Here is a 16,384-nt window from a genome sequence, read left to right on the forward strand (position 1 = left end):
AAAACTATTCTGAAAGTGTTAATAAATACAACTAGATAAAGATTAGATAAATACTGAAAAGTAGTAAAATGTATCATTACTTACAGATATGCTTTTCACTCAGTCTGCAGTTATCCAACAGTGAATGCTAAGTACTTCCCACAAGCTAACTTAGCTCATACAGGTAAAGTCTCACTCCTTTTGCTTTGGCTTGTAGATCTAACTGTTTTTATATCATGACTCTTGCTGACTTGCTTGTCTCTGGTACCAATATTAGTTGATGCAACTCTGTTTCCCTGATATTTGGTTACCTCTACTCCAGCTCAAAGTTCAGAACAGTTTCAGGCTTTGTGCTAGCAATACTTTCTTTGAATCCAAATCTTCATGTTCAACTAAAAATCCATATTGGACCATTTTGAAATGAACAGGTTTTAAAATATAATAAATTTATGTTTATGCTTTTAGATATTTTATACCTTAAGGTTTCATTCTTTATGAGAATACACACACACAGAGATAGACACATCCACACAAATGACAATCACTTTACGCATGTAAAAAATAAGACTTACTTGTCCTGGACATTATTCTGTTCCACTCAAATATTTCAGAGGCATGGTTTTTCAAAAGAAGTGAACACTCTGCTAATCTTGACTCCATGGCCATTGCGGCATCATGTACTCGCGGGACATTTCCCCACAGATGTGTATAAATTGAAGTAAATGAACTATCTTCTTTTATTTCCTTCAGAGTGTATAACAACTTATCATTATCCCCAGAATAGATTTCCTTTGGCCAATGATCCTGCAAAAAATGTGAGACAGTACAACTTAAATCGTTTTTTTAAAATGAATTTAAATAGAAGAATTCAAAAATCAATAAGTTGAAATTGAGGTTTTATTCTACAGCATTATTTTCTATTAAATGTATTTTTTTTAATTTGTGAAAAAACATAAACTTTAGCAGTTCCAAATGCTTTACAAAAACGTTTTTTTCTGAATCATTTGAAAATAAGTTGCTTACTTGACTGATGCCCCCATTATCCTTGAATACTTTAGCATTTATTTCCTAAAAACAAAAACATTCTCCTACATAACCAAACTATAACCATCAGAATAAGGAAATTGGACTTGTTATATTGTTCCTATCTAATTCTCTAATCCATTTACTCAAGTTTCATCAACTAAATCAAAAATGCTCTTTACAGTAAAAGGATCTAGTTCAGTATCACACATTGCATTTAAGCATCATATGTCTTTAGTCCCCTTGCATCTATGATAGGTCCTTAGTCTTGACCTCTATGTAATTAAAACCACGAGTTCATACTGATAACTCTAATTCCAGTTCCAAATATTCTAGTTTCCTCTCTTTCCATGTTATAATTACCATCTCCAACAGTGAGAAACCTAGGTGCCATAATCTTAAATACATGTACTTATTTGATCAATCTTTTCAGGTAACCAATCTCTCCTATCCACTGCCAGACTCTTCACTATGTGGATGCCCTTCTCATCCTGCTGAGGCTCTGACTTCCCATACCAGGCCACAGCCTAGCTCCACATTTCCCTGAACCACCTCCCCAACCCTGGCCACATGTGAATACCATTCTCACCCCCTTGGACCCCGAAAACTGTGGAGTCACATGGATACCTTCCCCACGGTGACTGAATTCAGAAAGCCGGCTCTGGGTGGCCACAGCACATTCCCCTCCCTCTGCAAATGTGGGTGCTGCCTTGCTTTGGCCCCCAAATGGCTTTAGGACTGCAATGTTTAGGAAGGGAAGGAGAAGAAGGAAAGGGAAGAAAAGAAAGGGAAATGAAGGGAAGGAAAGAGGAATCACAACATTAATATTTGCAAATCTAAACACAGATTATCTTTTAATCGAATTGTTTAATACCAAAACAAAGAAAGATAGCTGACATAAAGATCTGTGAATAAGAGAATGCTTTCTGGAATAGTAGGAACTTTCACAGGATGAAACTCTTTAAGAGGAATATGGGTAAGATATTCTGGGAATTTAGCTTAAACAGGAATAAATCTGAAGTCTGCAGATCAGAAATTTTAAACCTGCCTTGGTCTATTCTCCTTCCATTTTTCTTCCTTTAAAAGCTTCCTAAACCCACTGTATTCTCCAGTGATAACAGGTTCCATGAATAACACCCAGTTTTAAATGCTGGAAAACTTTCCCAGCAGGATCTAGGTCCCCCCTGCCATTTTGGAAAAAGAGAATATTATTTAGATACATAAGTGTTGTCTCCCAAATCCTACAAATGTACACGTTAAACAAAACACATAACCACCTGGGGAATTTTCCAGCATTAAAATATGGATGTTATGTGTCAAAGTACAAAGATTTCAGAAAAATAAGATATGATCACAAGATGCAGTCCCTGGAGACAAACACTGTCAAGTTAGAATGACAGCCTCATTTGAAAACATAGTCCGTATATGTTATGGGTCATCTGTTGCTATTGTTAGGGAAGTTGAAAAAGTGGGGAGAGGCTAAAATGGAAATGGATTTGGGGAAAGTGGGGAGATGCCGAAATGGAAATGAATTTGAACAGATTTTACAATATGCACAAAGGTTTATGAAAATGTATCCTTTATGACAGACTTGAGGAATCATGATTCTTGTTCAAGATATTGAATTATACTATCAGGTGAATAAAGTATCCTGAAATTCTACCAGCCCGATTAGATTATGTTTTCTCTACTTTAAATAGTGAGATATACATGATTAACCTATAAATGATAAAATTAGGATGATTATCCATTTCAGTGCTTATCTCTTTCTTTTAATTCTCTAAAATGACTACCTTAGTCATAATCGAAAAAAATATATAGGTAATTTTGAAATTTAAAGAATTACATTTAAGGAGGTAGATAGATGAGTGGTGGCACTTAAAGTCTTTACAGCTTTAACATTACATAATTTTAGAATGTATTTTTTTAAAAGTATTAAGTTTCTAGAAGTAATTTCAAAAGCCTGTTGTAATTCTAATCAAACTCTCAACAATTTCTTTTCAAACTGACAGAGTAATTCTATAGGCAATCAAAAAGAATTGTTATTTTTTTCCTGAAGGAAGAGGACTGATATGTGCACCATAGTGAAACTCCCATAAAATAGGATATTCAACTTACCAAGTTTTGAAGCTTTAAGAATTCTTCAATGCTCTTTGGAGGTTCTTGCATTTTCTGATGAAGTAAAAAAAATATTGTTCATTAACATAAATTCAGATTGTTTATATGATGCTTATACCTAATTTAAGTACATTATGAAACTGGAGTTAAGTTTTAATGTTCAGAGCTGTAAGTAAGATATTGTAAAATATTCACTTTGTGAAGTCCTTGCACTTTGAAAAGGGACAGAGATCAATGTTTAAATTCTGAGCCTCCGAACCAAATTCTGTAAAGGGCCTCTCTCATACACTGCTCCTGGAGGAAAGCTCCATATGAATCTTGCTGAATGTCCTCATTTCCAATTCTAATAAGTGTTCCAAGCTATTTGGGGCTATCGTGGATGGTGTCTACAATAAATTTAGAGACACTAATATAGTAACATTCTCTTTTTACCGATGAAATATTTTAAAAGTCACGGTAGTGAATTGGTGAAAATAATTTAAATCTTTGAATGTTTCACTGTAAAAAGTAATAATCCCATTTTTGTTAGTAGTTTCCTTGTAAGTTCAAAATGTATTCTTTCATTAGGCAAATTAATTTTAATTGAGACATCTTGCTATTCTTTGCCTTAGAGACTGTGTACACATTCTTCCTTCTGCTTGGAAGGCTCCCCTGTCCCAAACCCTCTCCCTCCAATTCATTCTTCGGCTATTTAATTCATTTCAAATATCAAAAGTCGCTTTTTCTAGAAGCCTTCCTTGGGCCCTCAGAAGATTCTTTACGGTAACAACAGCAGATTTGTATCTCTGTGAGGACAGAAACTGTAATCACTGCTGAAGTGTCAAAATTTCATGTAGTGGCTGGCCAATGGTTAGTAAATAATAAGTACTGGCAATGTGCATAAATTAATGAATGAGTAGATGAATAGCAAAGAAATGGGTAGGTATTTTAAAAAATAATAAAATCATTTCTAGAGAATTAAAAAACAGTGAGAAGAAGCAAAAATAACAGGAATTCAGAATATCCTAATATAATACTCTAATGTTCTGATGATATGTCTGACAAGATTGTATTACACTTCAATTTACTAGAACATATTTCACATCAAAAGATAAAATGGTCAAGATTACAAAATCACAAGGCCATGTTTTGTAAAAATAACTACACATTAGAGGTTGAATAGAATATTTCATTGTCTTAATACTGTTTAAAATATGCGATGAATATATGTAAATATATAACATAATACAATAATGAAATAAAGGGCATATATGACAGTCATTATAAAAAATAAGTGTATAGAACCAAAGATGTATAGAACTGTCAAGAAATTTTATGGAAAACATGGGGCTCTAGGCCTAGTCAAATTGAGGAGAGTAAGAAGCAAGAGATGGTGTGTGCAGAATGCTTAGCGATAAAAAATGTTCATGATGTATTGATATATGATATATCTTCAGGGATAGTGAGTATAGCAATTTCACTAGAAGGAAGCTATTAGTATATTTTGAAATGCACAGAATACAAAGGAGACTAATTAAAACAATATAAATGTTACCTTTTTTTTCCCCCTTGTAATGGCTGTCAAATCACTCATAGTACAAAGCTCTAAAAATACACACATTTCAACTAAAGGGAATTAGAAAAATGAATTAAGTAAGTGAAACTTGCATAGGAAAGTTTCAGCTAATTTCAATATAAAATTCCAGAGTTCTCTAGGGGGAAAGTTAAAAGGTGAGGCATAAATTAAACAGACTTATGACCTCGGTAGGATGTAGAAGGAGGCAAAACACTGATGCTTCCATGGTAAAAACAAGAAAATCTCGGACCAAAAAAAAAAAAAATCTTTCTTATGGGGTTAGGGAAAAGTGGTGGATGCCATAAGCAGGACTACATAATTTGTGACAATTCAAAGTCCTTTGTTCAAAAAATAAGAATTTTAAGATGGTAACATCAGACTAGTAAACCTAATGAAGGGTCCTTCTAATCAGTAGATCCTGTGCAACTTCACAACTTGCAGGCCCATGAAGCCGCCCTCACAGGAAGCCTTGATGACCTGAAATACAGAGAGAAACGTCTCCTTTATAAGTGAGCATAAAGTTGTAGCAGCTTCCTTACCTGACAGTGAGCCCTGTGCATCCATTGAGGGAAGAGTTGGCCTGCCATGGGGCAGTAACTTTGAAAAGATGTAGGGAAATCAGCTGGGCCTCTGGAATTCTGAAAGATACCCAAATGAAAAAATAAATGACTCAACCAAACAATCCTTTCCCTGGCCCCTACAACTTACTTATGAATTTTGTCAAAAAAGCAGCAGTAGAGGAGGGGGTGGAAAGATACAGAACTTATATAAGCCAACACATTCTTACAGTACTTGGGTTCCAGGGGCCCAGACAGAGTTGGGTCCAAAGGCGAACCAAAAACATCTAAAACTTCATTCCACACGTGTCCCAACTCAACATTGACAAGATCTAAGAGGTGGCTATGAAGAGGGAGCTTGGAGGTTAGGTTAGTCACAGGTGAGCTCAATCTAATTAAAGCTGCAGTCAACCCTAAAGCCCAATTCAAATTTAGGAGGATTTAAAAAATAAATAAATAAAATCAGAATCTTACTTGAAGTGCTAAGGAGAGAAAAAGGCTTGTGCTCTCAAAGCTAAAACTAAACTTCAGCCTCCACAGTTTTATCCACATAATGCCTAATACACTATACAACAATTTCAAGACATAAAAAGAAGGAAAATGGGATCTATAATCAAAAGAAAATATAATCAGTACAAACCAATTCACTGAGACTCCAGTTATTGTAATTAGCATTAAGGAATAATTACAAGGACAACAACTATTATAAATACATTAAAGATTTTACAATGTGAGTTGGATTATAGTGCATGAAGACATGGAGTATTTCAAGAGAAACAGAAATTCTAAAAAAGAAACAAATGGGAATTCTAGAACCATGCAACATTAAACATAAGAAAACTAGCGTGTCTATGTTGATATCAGACAAAATAGACTTTAAGACAAGGAGTATTACCAGACATAAATAAATTAATAAATTACTTCACATTGATAAAAGGTCAATTCATTAAGAAGTCATTCCAATGCCAAATGCATTTGCATCTAATAAAAGAGCTTCAAAATGTAGCAGAAGTTGATAAAATTAAAGCGAAATGTAGGTGTTGGGCTGCACCTCGCAGGCCTGCAAGCCTTGCAATTGCTCAGTTGCAAGAGTGAAGAAAGAACCTGGAAACAGTGACAGTTTATTGGATAGAAAATCTTACAAGTCCAAAGTCCTGGAGCAACACCTCACAGTTAGTGGCGGTCAAGACACAGCAGTAATCTTAGCTATTCCAGGGAGAAGGAGGCTACCATTTATAGGGGCAATTAACATCAGGTTGGCTCTTCAGTTGCCAGGGAAACCAGCAGAGGTGGGTCCTTCACAGCCTCTCCTGTTAATGAGGGCAGATGTTTCCCTTTGATAAACTAGCAAGTGGAGCTGTTTTGGTGGATTAGAAGAATACCTGGCTGGGGAAGGTACTGGCCAAGCAGGGGATATAAAAAGAGCAAGAGAACAGCCATTTTGAGGGGTCCAATCATACAATAGGCAAAACCACAGTGATAGCTGGAGATTTTAACATATCTCTTTGAGTAACTGATGAATCAAGTTACACACACAAGTCAGTTAGGAGATAAAAGATTTGAACAATATTATCAAGCAACTTAACCTAACTGACATTTATAGAACAACTATACCCTACACCTGTAGAAGACACAATCTTTTAAAGTAATGGAACATGGAACCTTCACCAAGACGGACCTATGCTGTACCGTAAGATAAGTCTCAAAAAGTTCAAATAATTTAAATCATTCAGAGTATGTTCTCTGACCACAATAGAAAATGTAACAAAAAGACATCTAGAAAATCCTTAAATGTTAAATAATCCATTTCTAGCTCAGAGAGGAAATAAGAAAAATTATAAAATTTTCCAACTGAATGATAATGAAAGCTAATGAAAACACACAATGTATCAAAATTTGTGAGACGCACCAAAAGCTATGCTTAGAAGAAAACACAGTCCTTAGGAAGCTAAAAAAACTGAAAAGAATTAAAAATAAGTAGAAAAAGGAATAAAAAAGGTATGAGCAGAAGTTGATGAAATAAAAATATGAAAACAGTAGAGAAGAACTCAACAAACTGAAAGTTGGTCTTTTAAAAGAGAAAAAAATGATACCTTACTAGACTGAATTTAAAAATACGAGAGAAAAATATAAATGACCAATACTGAAAATGATGAAGGGGATGTCATTAGGGAACCTACACACATTAAATGACTAAAGGGCATATGATTTAAAACTTATGTCAATGAATTTGACAACCTAAATGAAATGGATAAATCCTTAAAAACAACAATCACCAAAACTGAAAGAAGATGATATAGTAACTTTCAAAAACAGAGGAGGAGGGAGTACTTCCTAAATCATTTTATAAGGCCAGTATAATTTTGATAATAGAATGTGACAAGAAGATTACAAAAAAAAGAAAATTATAGACCAGTGTCCCTCAAGAACATAGATACAAAAACCTTTACAAATTACTAGCAACTTGAGTCCAGTCAGGTATAAAAATGATATGTCATACTCACATGTGGTTTACCCTGGGAATTCCAAAATCAGTTATAATAATTTTATATTGTTTTCAATATATCATCAGTGTGGAGTGGGATTCAAAGCTATGAGATTTGCGGTAATCTTTTTTTTGGGGGGGTGCTCTACATCGGGTCTTCATTACTGCGCATGGGCTTTCTCTAGTTGTGGTGAGTGGGCGCTACTCTTTGCTGTGGTGCATGGGCTTCTCATTGCGGTGGCTTCTCTTGTTGTGGAGCACAGGCTCTAGGTTCGTGGGCTTCAGTAGTTGCAGCACATGGGCTCAGTAGTTATGGCTCTCAGGCTATAGAGAGCAGACTCAGTAGTTGTGGTGCATGGGCTTAGATGCTCTGCGGCATATGGGATCTTCCTGGAGCAGGGATCGAACCCGTGTCCCCTGCATTGGCAGGAGGAGTCTTAACCATTGAGCCATCAGGGAAGTCCCTATGGTAATCTTTAATGTCTGAATTTTTAAATTCTATGTAATTTATTGTTTAAAATTGATTTTTATTCTTAATAATGACTTAAGACACATTATTCTAAAGATTCATAGAAGACGAGCATAAATATTTTACATTTAGGTATTTTAACTTCAAACCTAGTATTTTCAAAACACAATTCATGATCATTGCTTGAAACACAAGTCCTTTCTCAATAAATCTTGTTCTTATTTTTAATTACAGAGGTTTCACAATCATCCAGGTTTGAAGTCTGAATTATCTTAGACTCTTCTTTCTCCTTCATTATCTCCTATATGCATTTTATCACCATGATTCCTCTAAAAAATATCTTTAATTATGCCTTCCTTTACAGCTCCAATATTAATATAATAGTTATATTTATGGCTTGTTTTTTCCAAGTCATATGTGCAACTTATTTGTGTTTCTTAATCTTTTTGTTAAGGTAAAACACACATACAGTAAATTGCACAGCTCTTAAGTGTATGGATTGATAATTCTTTTTTTTTTTACAGATCTATACACCCATATAATCAATGTACAAATCAAGATATAGAACATTACCAGTAACCCAGAGTAACTTCTTGCTCCTTTCCAGTCATTTGCTTCCCAAATATAAAGTGTTCTATTTCTACCTCTCTAGATAATTTTTGTCTATTTTTGAACTTCATTTGAAAGGAATAATCAATATGTACACTTTCTCCCTTCCTTCGTTTGACATTATGTCTGTAAGATTCATCCATATAGTAGTAGTTTCATATAGCAGTAGTTAATTTTTTGTTGTGTAATATTCTATTGTACAAATATACCAAAGTTTATTTATCCATTCTACTTTTTATGGACATTTGAGTCATTTTCTGTTTGTGTAATTTATGTTGTATATTATTAAATCAAGATAATATGAATTCTTTTTTAATGTCTTTTGGTATACTTGATATAGACCTGGGTGTGGGATTGCTAGGTCAGCTTCAGTAGATATTGTCAAGTAGTTTTCCAATGTGGCTATACCTATTTTCACTCTGAATAGAAATGTATGAAAGTTCAAATTATGCCACATTCTTAATAAAGAATGTAGTATTCTTTAGTACTATTGTATATTTAGTATTGTCAATACTTTTAAATGTAGCAATTCTGGTGGGCTTGTAGTAGTATTTTGTGATTTTAATTTGCATTTCCTTGATGAAAAATGATGCTGATCAACTTTTTACATGCTTGTTGGCAATTTGGATATCTTCTTTTGTGAAGCAAATGTTCAAGTCTTTTGCTCAGTTTTTATTTGGGAGTTGGTATTTTTAATTGATGTCAGTGATATTGATTTGTTGGTATTTTTATTAATTTTTTATTGTTACGATGTAGATCTTTTGTCAGATAAGACAAAACAGTTTGCACTATTTTAATGATTTTTATTATGATGCTTTAATTTTAATAAGTCAATTATTTATGCATTTTTATCTTACTTAAGAAATTTTTACCTACCCCAAAGTAAAAGGATGGTCTTCTATTTTACCTTCTAAATGTCATACTTTACTTTCACATTTAAGTCTATGATCTACCTTGAATTGATTTTTGTGTTTTAGGTGAGGTAATAAATCAAGGTTGTTGTTTTTTTTCCTTCCACATGGATTTCCAGTTGACCCAGAACCAATTACTTTAAAAGATTGTGTCTCCTGCTACATTTCAGTATCACCTAGCCATAAATTTAAGTAACTATAGGTGTCAGGATGTAGGTCTGCTTCTGGACACTCAGTTCTGTTCCTTTGGTGTAATTTTCTGTCCTTCTGACAATACTATACAGTTTCAATACCTTTATTATAAATCTTAATATGTTATAGTTTACATGCTCCAGCTTTATTTTCCTCTTTGAGTTGCTCATCACTATTTTTATCCTCTTACATTTCCCTTAAGTTTGAGGAATCAGATTGTCCAATTCTGCAAAAACCTACTGGAACTTTGATTAAGATTAGATGACATATATTGATCAATTTGAGTAACTAACATCTTTACAATGTTATATCTTTGAATCCATGCAAATAGTATATTTCTCCATTAATTTAGATCTTTTAAAATTTCCTTTGGTCCTGTTTGTTAGTTTTCTGTATAGAGATCTTGGACAATCTTTCATTAGATTTATCCCAGGTTACTTGATGATTTTTGTTCCTATCATATGGTATGTTTGAAATGTTTAAACTGCAAATGTAGTTTTAACACATCCTTTTCTATTGTTTCTTGCTAGTAAATAGAAATATAAATGATTTTTCTATTTAAATCAGCTATCCTGAGGTATAATTTACTTACTACATAATTACTATGTAAAAAAAATATCATTTTAAGTGACAGTTCAAAGAGTTTTGAAAAATGCATACATCCATGTAACCTCCATTACAGTTTAAATGTAATATTTAGATCACTCCCAAGATGTTTCCTTGTGCTACTTTATTGTCGATCCCTGCAACTCCATGCAAAAATATCCCACCACTGGTCTTAGGCAACGCTGATCTGCTTTCTGTAACTATAGACCAGTTAGCTATAGATTAGCTTTGCCTGGTCTAGAATTTTGTTAAGAATGGAATCATAACATTATGTACTCTTTTGTATCTGGCTTCTTTTGCTCAACCTAAGATTACTGAGAAATACCCAAGATCATTGCATATTATTGCTGAGTAGTATTCCACTGTGTGTGTGTTGCCTTGTTTAAAGATTTGAGCTATTATGGAAAAAAAGCTGCTATGAAAATTGCATACAAATCTGTGGATACATTTTAATTTCTCTAAGGTGGCTATCAAAGGTAAATACCTTGTCACGACTAAAGAAATTGAATTTGTAATGAAAAATCTCACAAAGAAAACTCCAGACTCACATGGCTTCGTAAGTAAATTCTATCAATGATTTAAGGAAGAAATCACACCAATCTTACATATAATCTTGCAGAAAATAAAGGAGAAAGGAACATGTTCTAATCATTTTATATTTGTTCTCCTATATGTAATGTGTCCTTTTCCTCTGGCTGCTTTTAAAATATTCTCTTTATCACTGGTTTTCAGCAGTCAATAGGGGTGCTTTCTTCCTCCTTCCCTCCTCCTCGTCTCCTCCTGCTCCTTCCTTTCTTAATTCTGTTTGAGTTTGCTGAATTTCTGAATCTGTTCATTTATAGTTTTCATCAATTTGGATAATTATCCATCATTATTTATTCAAATGTTTTTTTCTTCTGCCCGTCTTTCCTTCTGGGACTCCAATTGCATGTACGTTAGATAGCCTGAGATGGTCCTAAGGTCACTGAGACTGTTGGGTTTTTTTCCTTTGGCCATGCAGTGAGGCATGCAAGATCCTAATTCCCTGACCAGGGATCGAACCTGCACCCCCTGCATTTGAAGGGCAGATTCTTAAACACTGGACCACCAGGAAGTCCCTTGTTGTTTTTTTTTTTTTTTCCCAACATTTTTTTCTCTGTGCTTCAGTTTGGATAATTAATGCTGTTAAGTGCATCTAGTGAAGTCTTCATTTCAGACACTCTATTTTTTTCCTAGGTCCTATGTTGAACCCCCAATGTGACTGTATTTGGAGATGGGGCCTTTGGGGAGGAAATTAAGTTTAAATGAGGTGAGGGTAGGGCACTAGTCCAATGAGTGTTGACATAAGAAGAGGAGGAGACATAGAGGGATCTTTCTCTCTGTGCATGCACAAAGGCCATGTGAGGACACAGTGAGAAGGCAGCCATCTACAAGTCAGAAAGAGAGGTCTCACCAGAAATCAACACTAACAGCACCTTGGTCTTGGACTTCAGGCCTCCACAACTGTGAGAAAATAAGTTTCTGTTGTTTAAGTCACCAAGTCTGTGGTATCCTATTACAGCAGCTAGAGCAGACTAACATAGATGCAATTTCTCAGAATTGATATAGAATCATTCAGATTATCTATTTCCTCTATCAGTTTGGGTAAATTGTGTTTTTCAAGGAAAACAAAAAATGTGAAATACTTTGCAATAAGTATTTGTTCTTAACGTCCTCTTATAATTTTTACTATCTGTAGGATGTTTCCACTTTCATTCCTGATATTTGTATTTTGAATTTTCTCTTTTTACTAGGTCAGTCTAAGGCTTTTCAATTTTATTAATCTTTTCAAAGAACTAATTTTGGCCTTGTTGCTTTCCTCTAGTGCACATTTGTTTTCAATTTCATTGATTTCTGCTCTTATCTTCATTAGTGCCTTTTATTCTACAGATGTTTGAGAACTTCCCAATAAAAAAAATATGATCCTCTTATGAAGACACACTGAGCTTTATATCACTGTTTTAATCTTTATTCTTTGATACGAACAGAAATACAAGGCTTACTAGAAATTTAAGGAATAGCTGTAAAATTTCAAAAAAGAAAAAAATAAAAAATAAAAATCCAAACACATAACTGAAAATAAAATCTGAGAGGATACAGGGAACAAAAGGAAACTTTTAAAACATCTTTAAGATTCTTAGAGAGATATGATAATGCATCCCTGAAACCAAAATAGCATTTTATGAGGTAATAGAGAAAAAAATTAAGGTACAAATATAATGCTATAAATTAGTTATTCAACAAAAAGTTTGTAGGGGGAAAAAAGCTGAAGAAATCTTCTGGAAACTAGAATAAAAAATGTTAAAGAAAAGAATCAGAGGGAAAAAGATAAGAATTTGAATGTTTATTTCCAGAAAATGACTTTCAACCTAGATTTTAAATATAGACAGCCCATCAGTTAAGTATGGGGCATGTTTCAGATCTGCAAGCCAGTAAAAGGAAAAAAAAAAAATCACCATTTCTCCCTATATTGGCTTCATATTGCTGCTGTAACAAATTACCACAAACTTAGTTGCTTAAATCAACACAGGTTTACTTATTTCACAGCTTTGGAGGTCAGCAGCCTGAAATGGGCCTGCAGAGCTATAGTGCTCCTTATTGAGGCTGTAGGGGAGAATCTGTTTCCTTGCCTTTTTCAGTTTGTAGAAGTCCCCTACATTGCTATGCTCCTTAGCGCCTTCTTCCAATCTCAAAGCCAGTAGTGTAGCATCTTCTACCCTTTCTGACCTCTTGTCTCCCTCTTATAGGGATGCTTGTGATTATGCTGGTCCCACCTAAATAACCCAGTAATTTCCTCACTGCAGGATCCTTAACATAATCACATATGCAAGGTTCCTTCTGCCATATAAGAAAACACCTTCATAGGATCTGGAGATTAGGGTGTGGACATCTTTGGTGGGGGTGGAGCAGTTATTATGCTGTCTACAACACTCTCATTTATCTTTTCTCAGGAAGCTACTAGAGAATATGTTTCAGAAAAACAAAGAATTATATAAAGAAAAAGGAACCAAGGGATCCAACACATGACAGCAGTATCAGATTGGTAAAAACAACTAAAATTGGGGACTTGCCTGGTGGTCCTGTGCTTAAGAATCCGTCTTGCAATGCAGGGGACGCCAGTTCCAACTAAGATCCCACAGGCTGCAACTATGAGCGTGGGCACTCTGGAGCCCATGCGCCACAACTACTGAGCCCATGCACTCTGGAGCCCATGTGCTACAACTAGAGAGAAGCCCATGTGCTACAATGAAAGATCCTGCGTGCCGCAACTAAGACCTGATGCAGCCAAAAATAAATAAATAAATAAATAAATAAATAAATATTTTAAAAAAAGCAACTAATACTGAATGAACTGGAAGTTGAAATGCTTTAGAGGAAATATCTGGAAGGAAAAAATAATCTGTTAGATTAACTGATGTGTTTGTAATGTTTTATCACTTTGGCAGAGTTTCTGAGGACAGATTATTAAGAAGTACATAAAATACGACAATTATTAAGACTAAGGAAGGTAAAAGGTTGTATTAAAAGTTAATGTGGTCACATGTGGCTCAGGGTTGAATAATATTTACCAATGTTAATTTAAACAAAAACTGTGATATTATAGTATTGAGAGATGAGGGGATAAGAAGAGTGTGTGGGGGTAGGGAGAGAAGGAATGTTCACACACTTTGGAGTGGTGTTATAAAAGAGTTTTATCATTGACGTCTAAAGGAGAAAGTCAACGCATAATGTCAGAAAGTGAAATCAAGAAACTGCAATATATTTTGACATACAGAGTAAGTAACAGAAGAAGTATTGAAAATACCTGAAAGAATTTTACTTTTAAGAAAAGAACGGAGATAGAGTGGAGGGGTTGGGGACCACAGGATTTTGGTTAAACAGTCAGAATGTGGCAAACTGTTTACTGCTCACCAATATCTGTATGTTTTTCTACATTTCTTAGGCTCCCTTGCAGTTAAAGAGGGGAACTTGGATTAAATGCTGGCCAATGAAATGTGAGCAAAGTGACATGTCATTTTTAGGGACGACCTCTAAACCTGTGTGATTCACCGTGCTTTCCTTCTTGTCAGGTGAGCTGTGGACTCCAAGTTGCAGGGGACAGCAGAACCAATAAAAACAAAAAGAAACCTACATTCTTGAGTTTAACATTTCATCTGACTAGTAATATCCACAATGGATTTCTTGTGAGATATAAAAGTTTATTGTATGAAATCACTGAAACTTTGGGGTTTTCTGTGACAGCAATAAATTCACTGTGTTGGTTTTTTAAAAAACAGCCACAAATTCCTTGGCAATCTTTTCAGAAGTGGCATCTATGTCCCCGCTCCTAAAATCTGGACATGCCTTGAAACTCATTTATAATCAAAAGAATGTGAGAGAAGTAATGCTGTGTTACTTTTGGGGACTAGGTTAGAAAAGAACATGTAGCTTCTGCCTTGTTCATTGCAACATGACTTTGGAGCACTGGGCCTAAGCTAAGAAGTCTGTCATACTGTGGGGAAGCCCAGGCCACATGGGGAGGCTATGCACCAGAGCTCTGCTAGCATTCACAGTCTTCAAAGCTGAATTATCAGAAAAAAGCTGTCCCTCCATGTTCTACTGAACACAAAATTCATGAACATAATAAAATGGTTGTTTTAAGCCACCATATTTTGGAATAATTTATCACATAGCAATAGTAACCCAATACTCACTCTGATTAATAAATAGAATCATTTGGTTTTTAATCTGTGCATTGAACTCAATTAGTTTTAAAAAAGGTGTGAATTACTTACTATTGGCTTGGTGACTTTGCTATGGCTACTCTTCTTTCCCCCTAAAGTAGTGGCTTTCAAACTTTTTAAAAGAGAAACACACAATGAGAAATACATTTTATAAACATGACAATACATGCATACATACATAATTTAAAACTCCATAAAGCAATACTTAACTTTACCAAGTACCATAAACTGATATTTCCATACCAGACCATTTCATTTTTTAAAAAGTGTAGTTGTGACTAAACAGATTTCCTTGCATACAAATGGTACCTCCACCAATGGGACCCACACAATCCCTTTGAATAACACTGCCCTAAACCATAATCATTCTTCACGGCTTTACTCAAGTCCAGCCAATAAGCCTTCATTGACCACTGTGAGCTCTTCTGAAATTCCTATAATTTATTAGTCATTTATTAGTCATATTGCATTTCCTGTACTACCCACGTTTAATTTGATACATAACGTCCTCTAGGGCAAGGTTCTTTTATCTCTCACTTGCTAAATTCATAGCATTCAATACATCCATTGCTCAATATCCGGTCACTGTGTTTCTAAATCTCACAACCGTCAACATGCATTCCTTCTGTTTGGATTTTCTTTGACGTGGGACAAGGAAAAATGGTTTAATAATCCATCTATATATTACGCTTAATTTCAAACTGGAAAAGTGTACAAAGCTGTCCCAACTCTACATGAGTGTGTAGTTTTAAAGCAAACCAAATTACCAAGATATAATTTTTTTTAACATCTTTCATTACTATGCAGCACACGAAATACTTCTCTTGACATAGCCATAAAAAAAAGTAATAGGACCAACTTCTCACGAATGGAGTATTTTGGGAATTGGTAAATGGGGAAGTGTTCTGTAGGCACCTCATTTTTCACAGCTCACTGCAACTACACCTTGACAGTATATTTCGAAAACCGCGTCCCACTTTCGCGGTCCCGGCCAGTCTCAGGAGGGAGCTCAGCGCAGGTCTGGCAGAGTGTGAGGTTCGGCCTCACGGAGCCGGGCCCTGGTCCCCCAGGGCGGAAAAGGGCAACACCACTGCAGGCGCTGAGGCGGGACTTTCCGTCTAACCCCGCCCCGCGGCCC

General features: G+C 35.0%; 1 protein-coding gene and 1 long non-coding RNA gene across 2 annotated transcripts in view; both read right to left on the reverse strand.

The window, feature by feature from the left end:
- The window catches only part of FAM227B (family with sequence similarity 227 member B), a 170,638-nt gene extending 167,467 nt beyond the window's left edge, over nt 1-3,171 (reverse strand). The window contains exons 1-2 of the mRNA XM_057722719.1: nt 3,121-3,171; nt 552-783 (exon numbers count right to left, since the gene is read on the reverse strand). Coding sequence (XP_057578702.1) covers nt 552-783; nt 3,121-3,171 — 283 coding nt within the window. The remainder of the gene's footprint in view (nt 1-551; nt 784-3,120) is intronic.
- Nucleotides 3,172-4,655: 1,484 nt separating this feature from the next.
- LOC130844204 (uncharacterized) lies at nt 4,656-16,299 on the reverse strand. The gene is made up of 4 exons (XR_009051210.1): nt 16,162-16,299; nt 15,298-15,358; nt 5,215-5,313; nt 4,656-4,725 (listed from the first exon to the last, which is right to left on the reverse strand). It is a non-coding gene; the product is annotated as an uncharacterized LOC130844204 (long non-coding RNA).
- Between the last annotated feature and the right edge of the window lie 85 nt (nt 16,300-16,384).

The sequence above is a fragment of the Hippopotamus amphibius genome, chromosome 2 (genome assembly GCF_030028045.1).
Source record: "Hippopotamus amphibius kiboko isolate mHipAmp2 chromosome 2, mHipAmp2.hap2, whole genome shotgun sequence".
Taxonomy (NCBI): Eukaryota; Metazoa; Chordata; class Mammalia; order Artiodactyla; family Hippopotamidae; genus Hippopotamus; species Hippopotamus amphibius.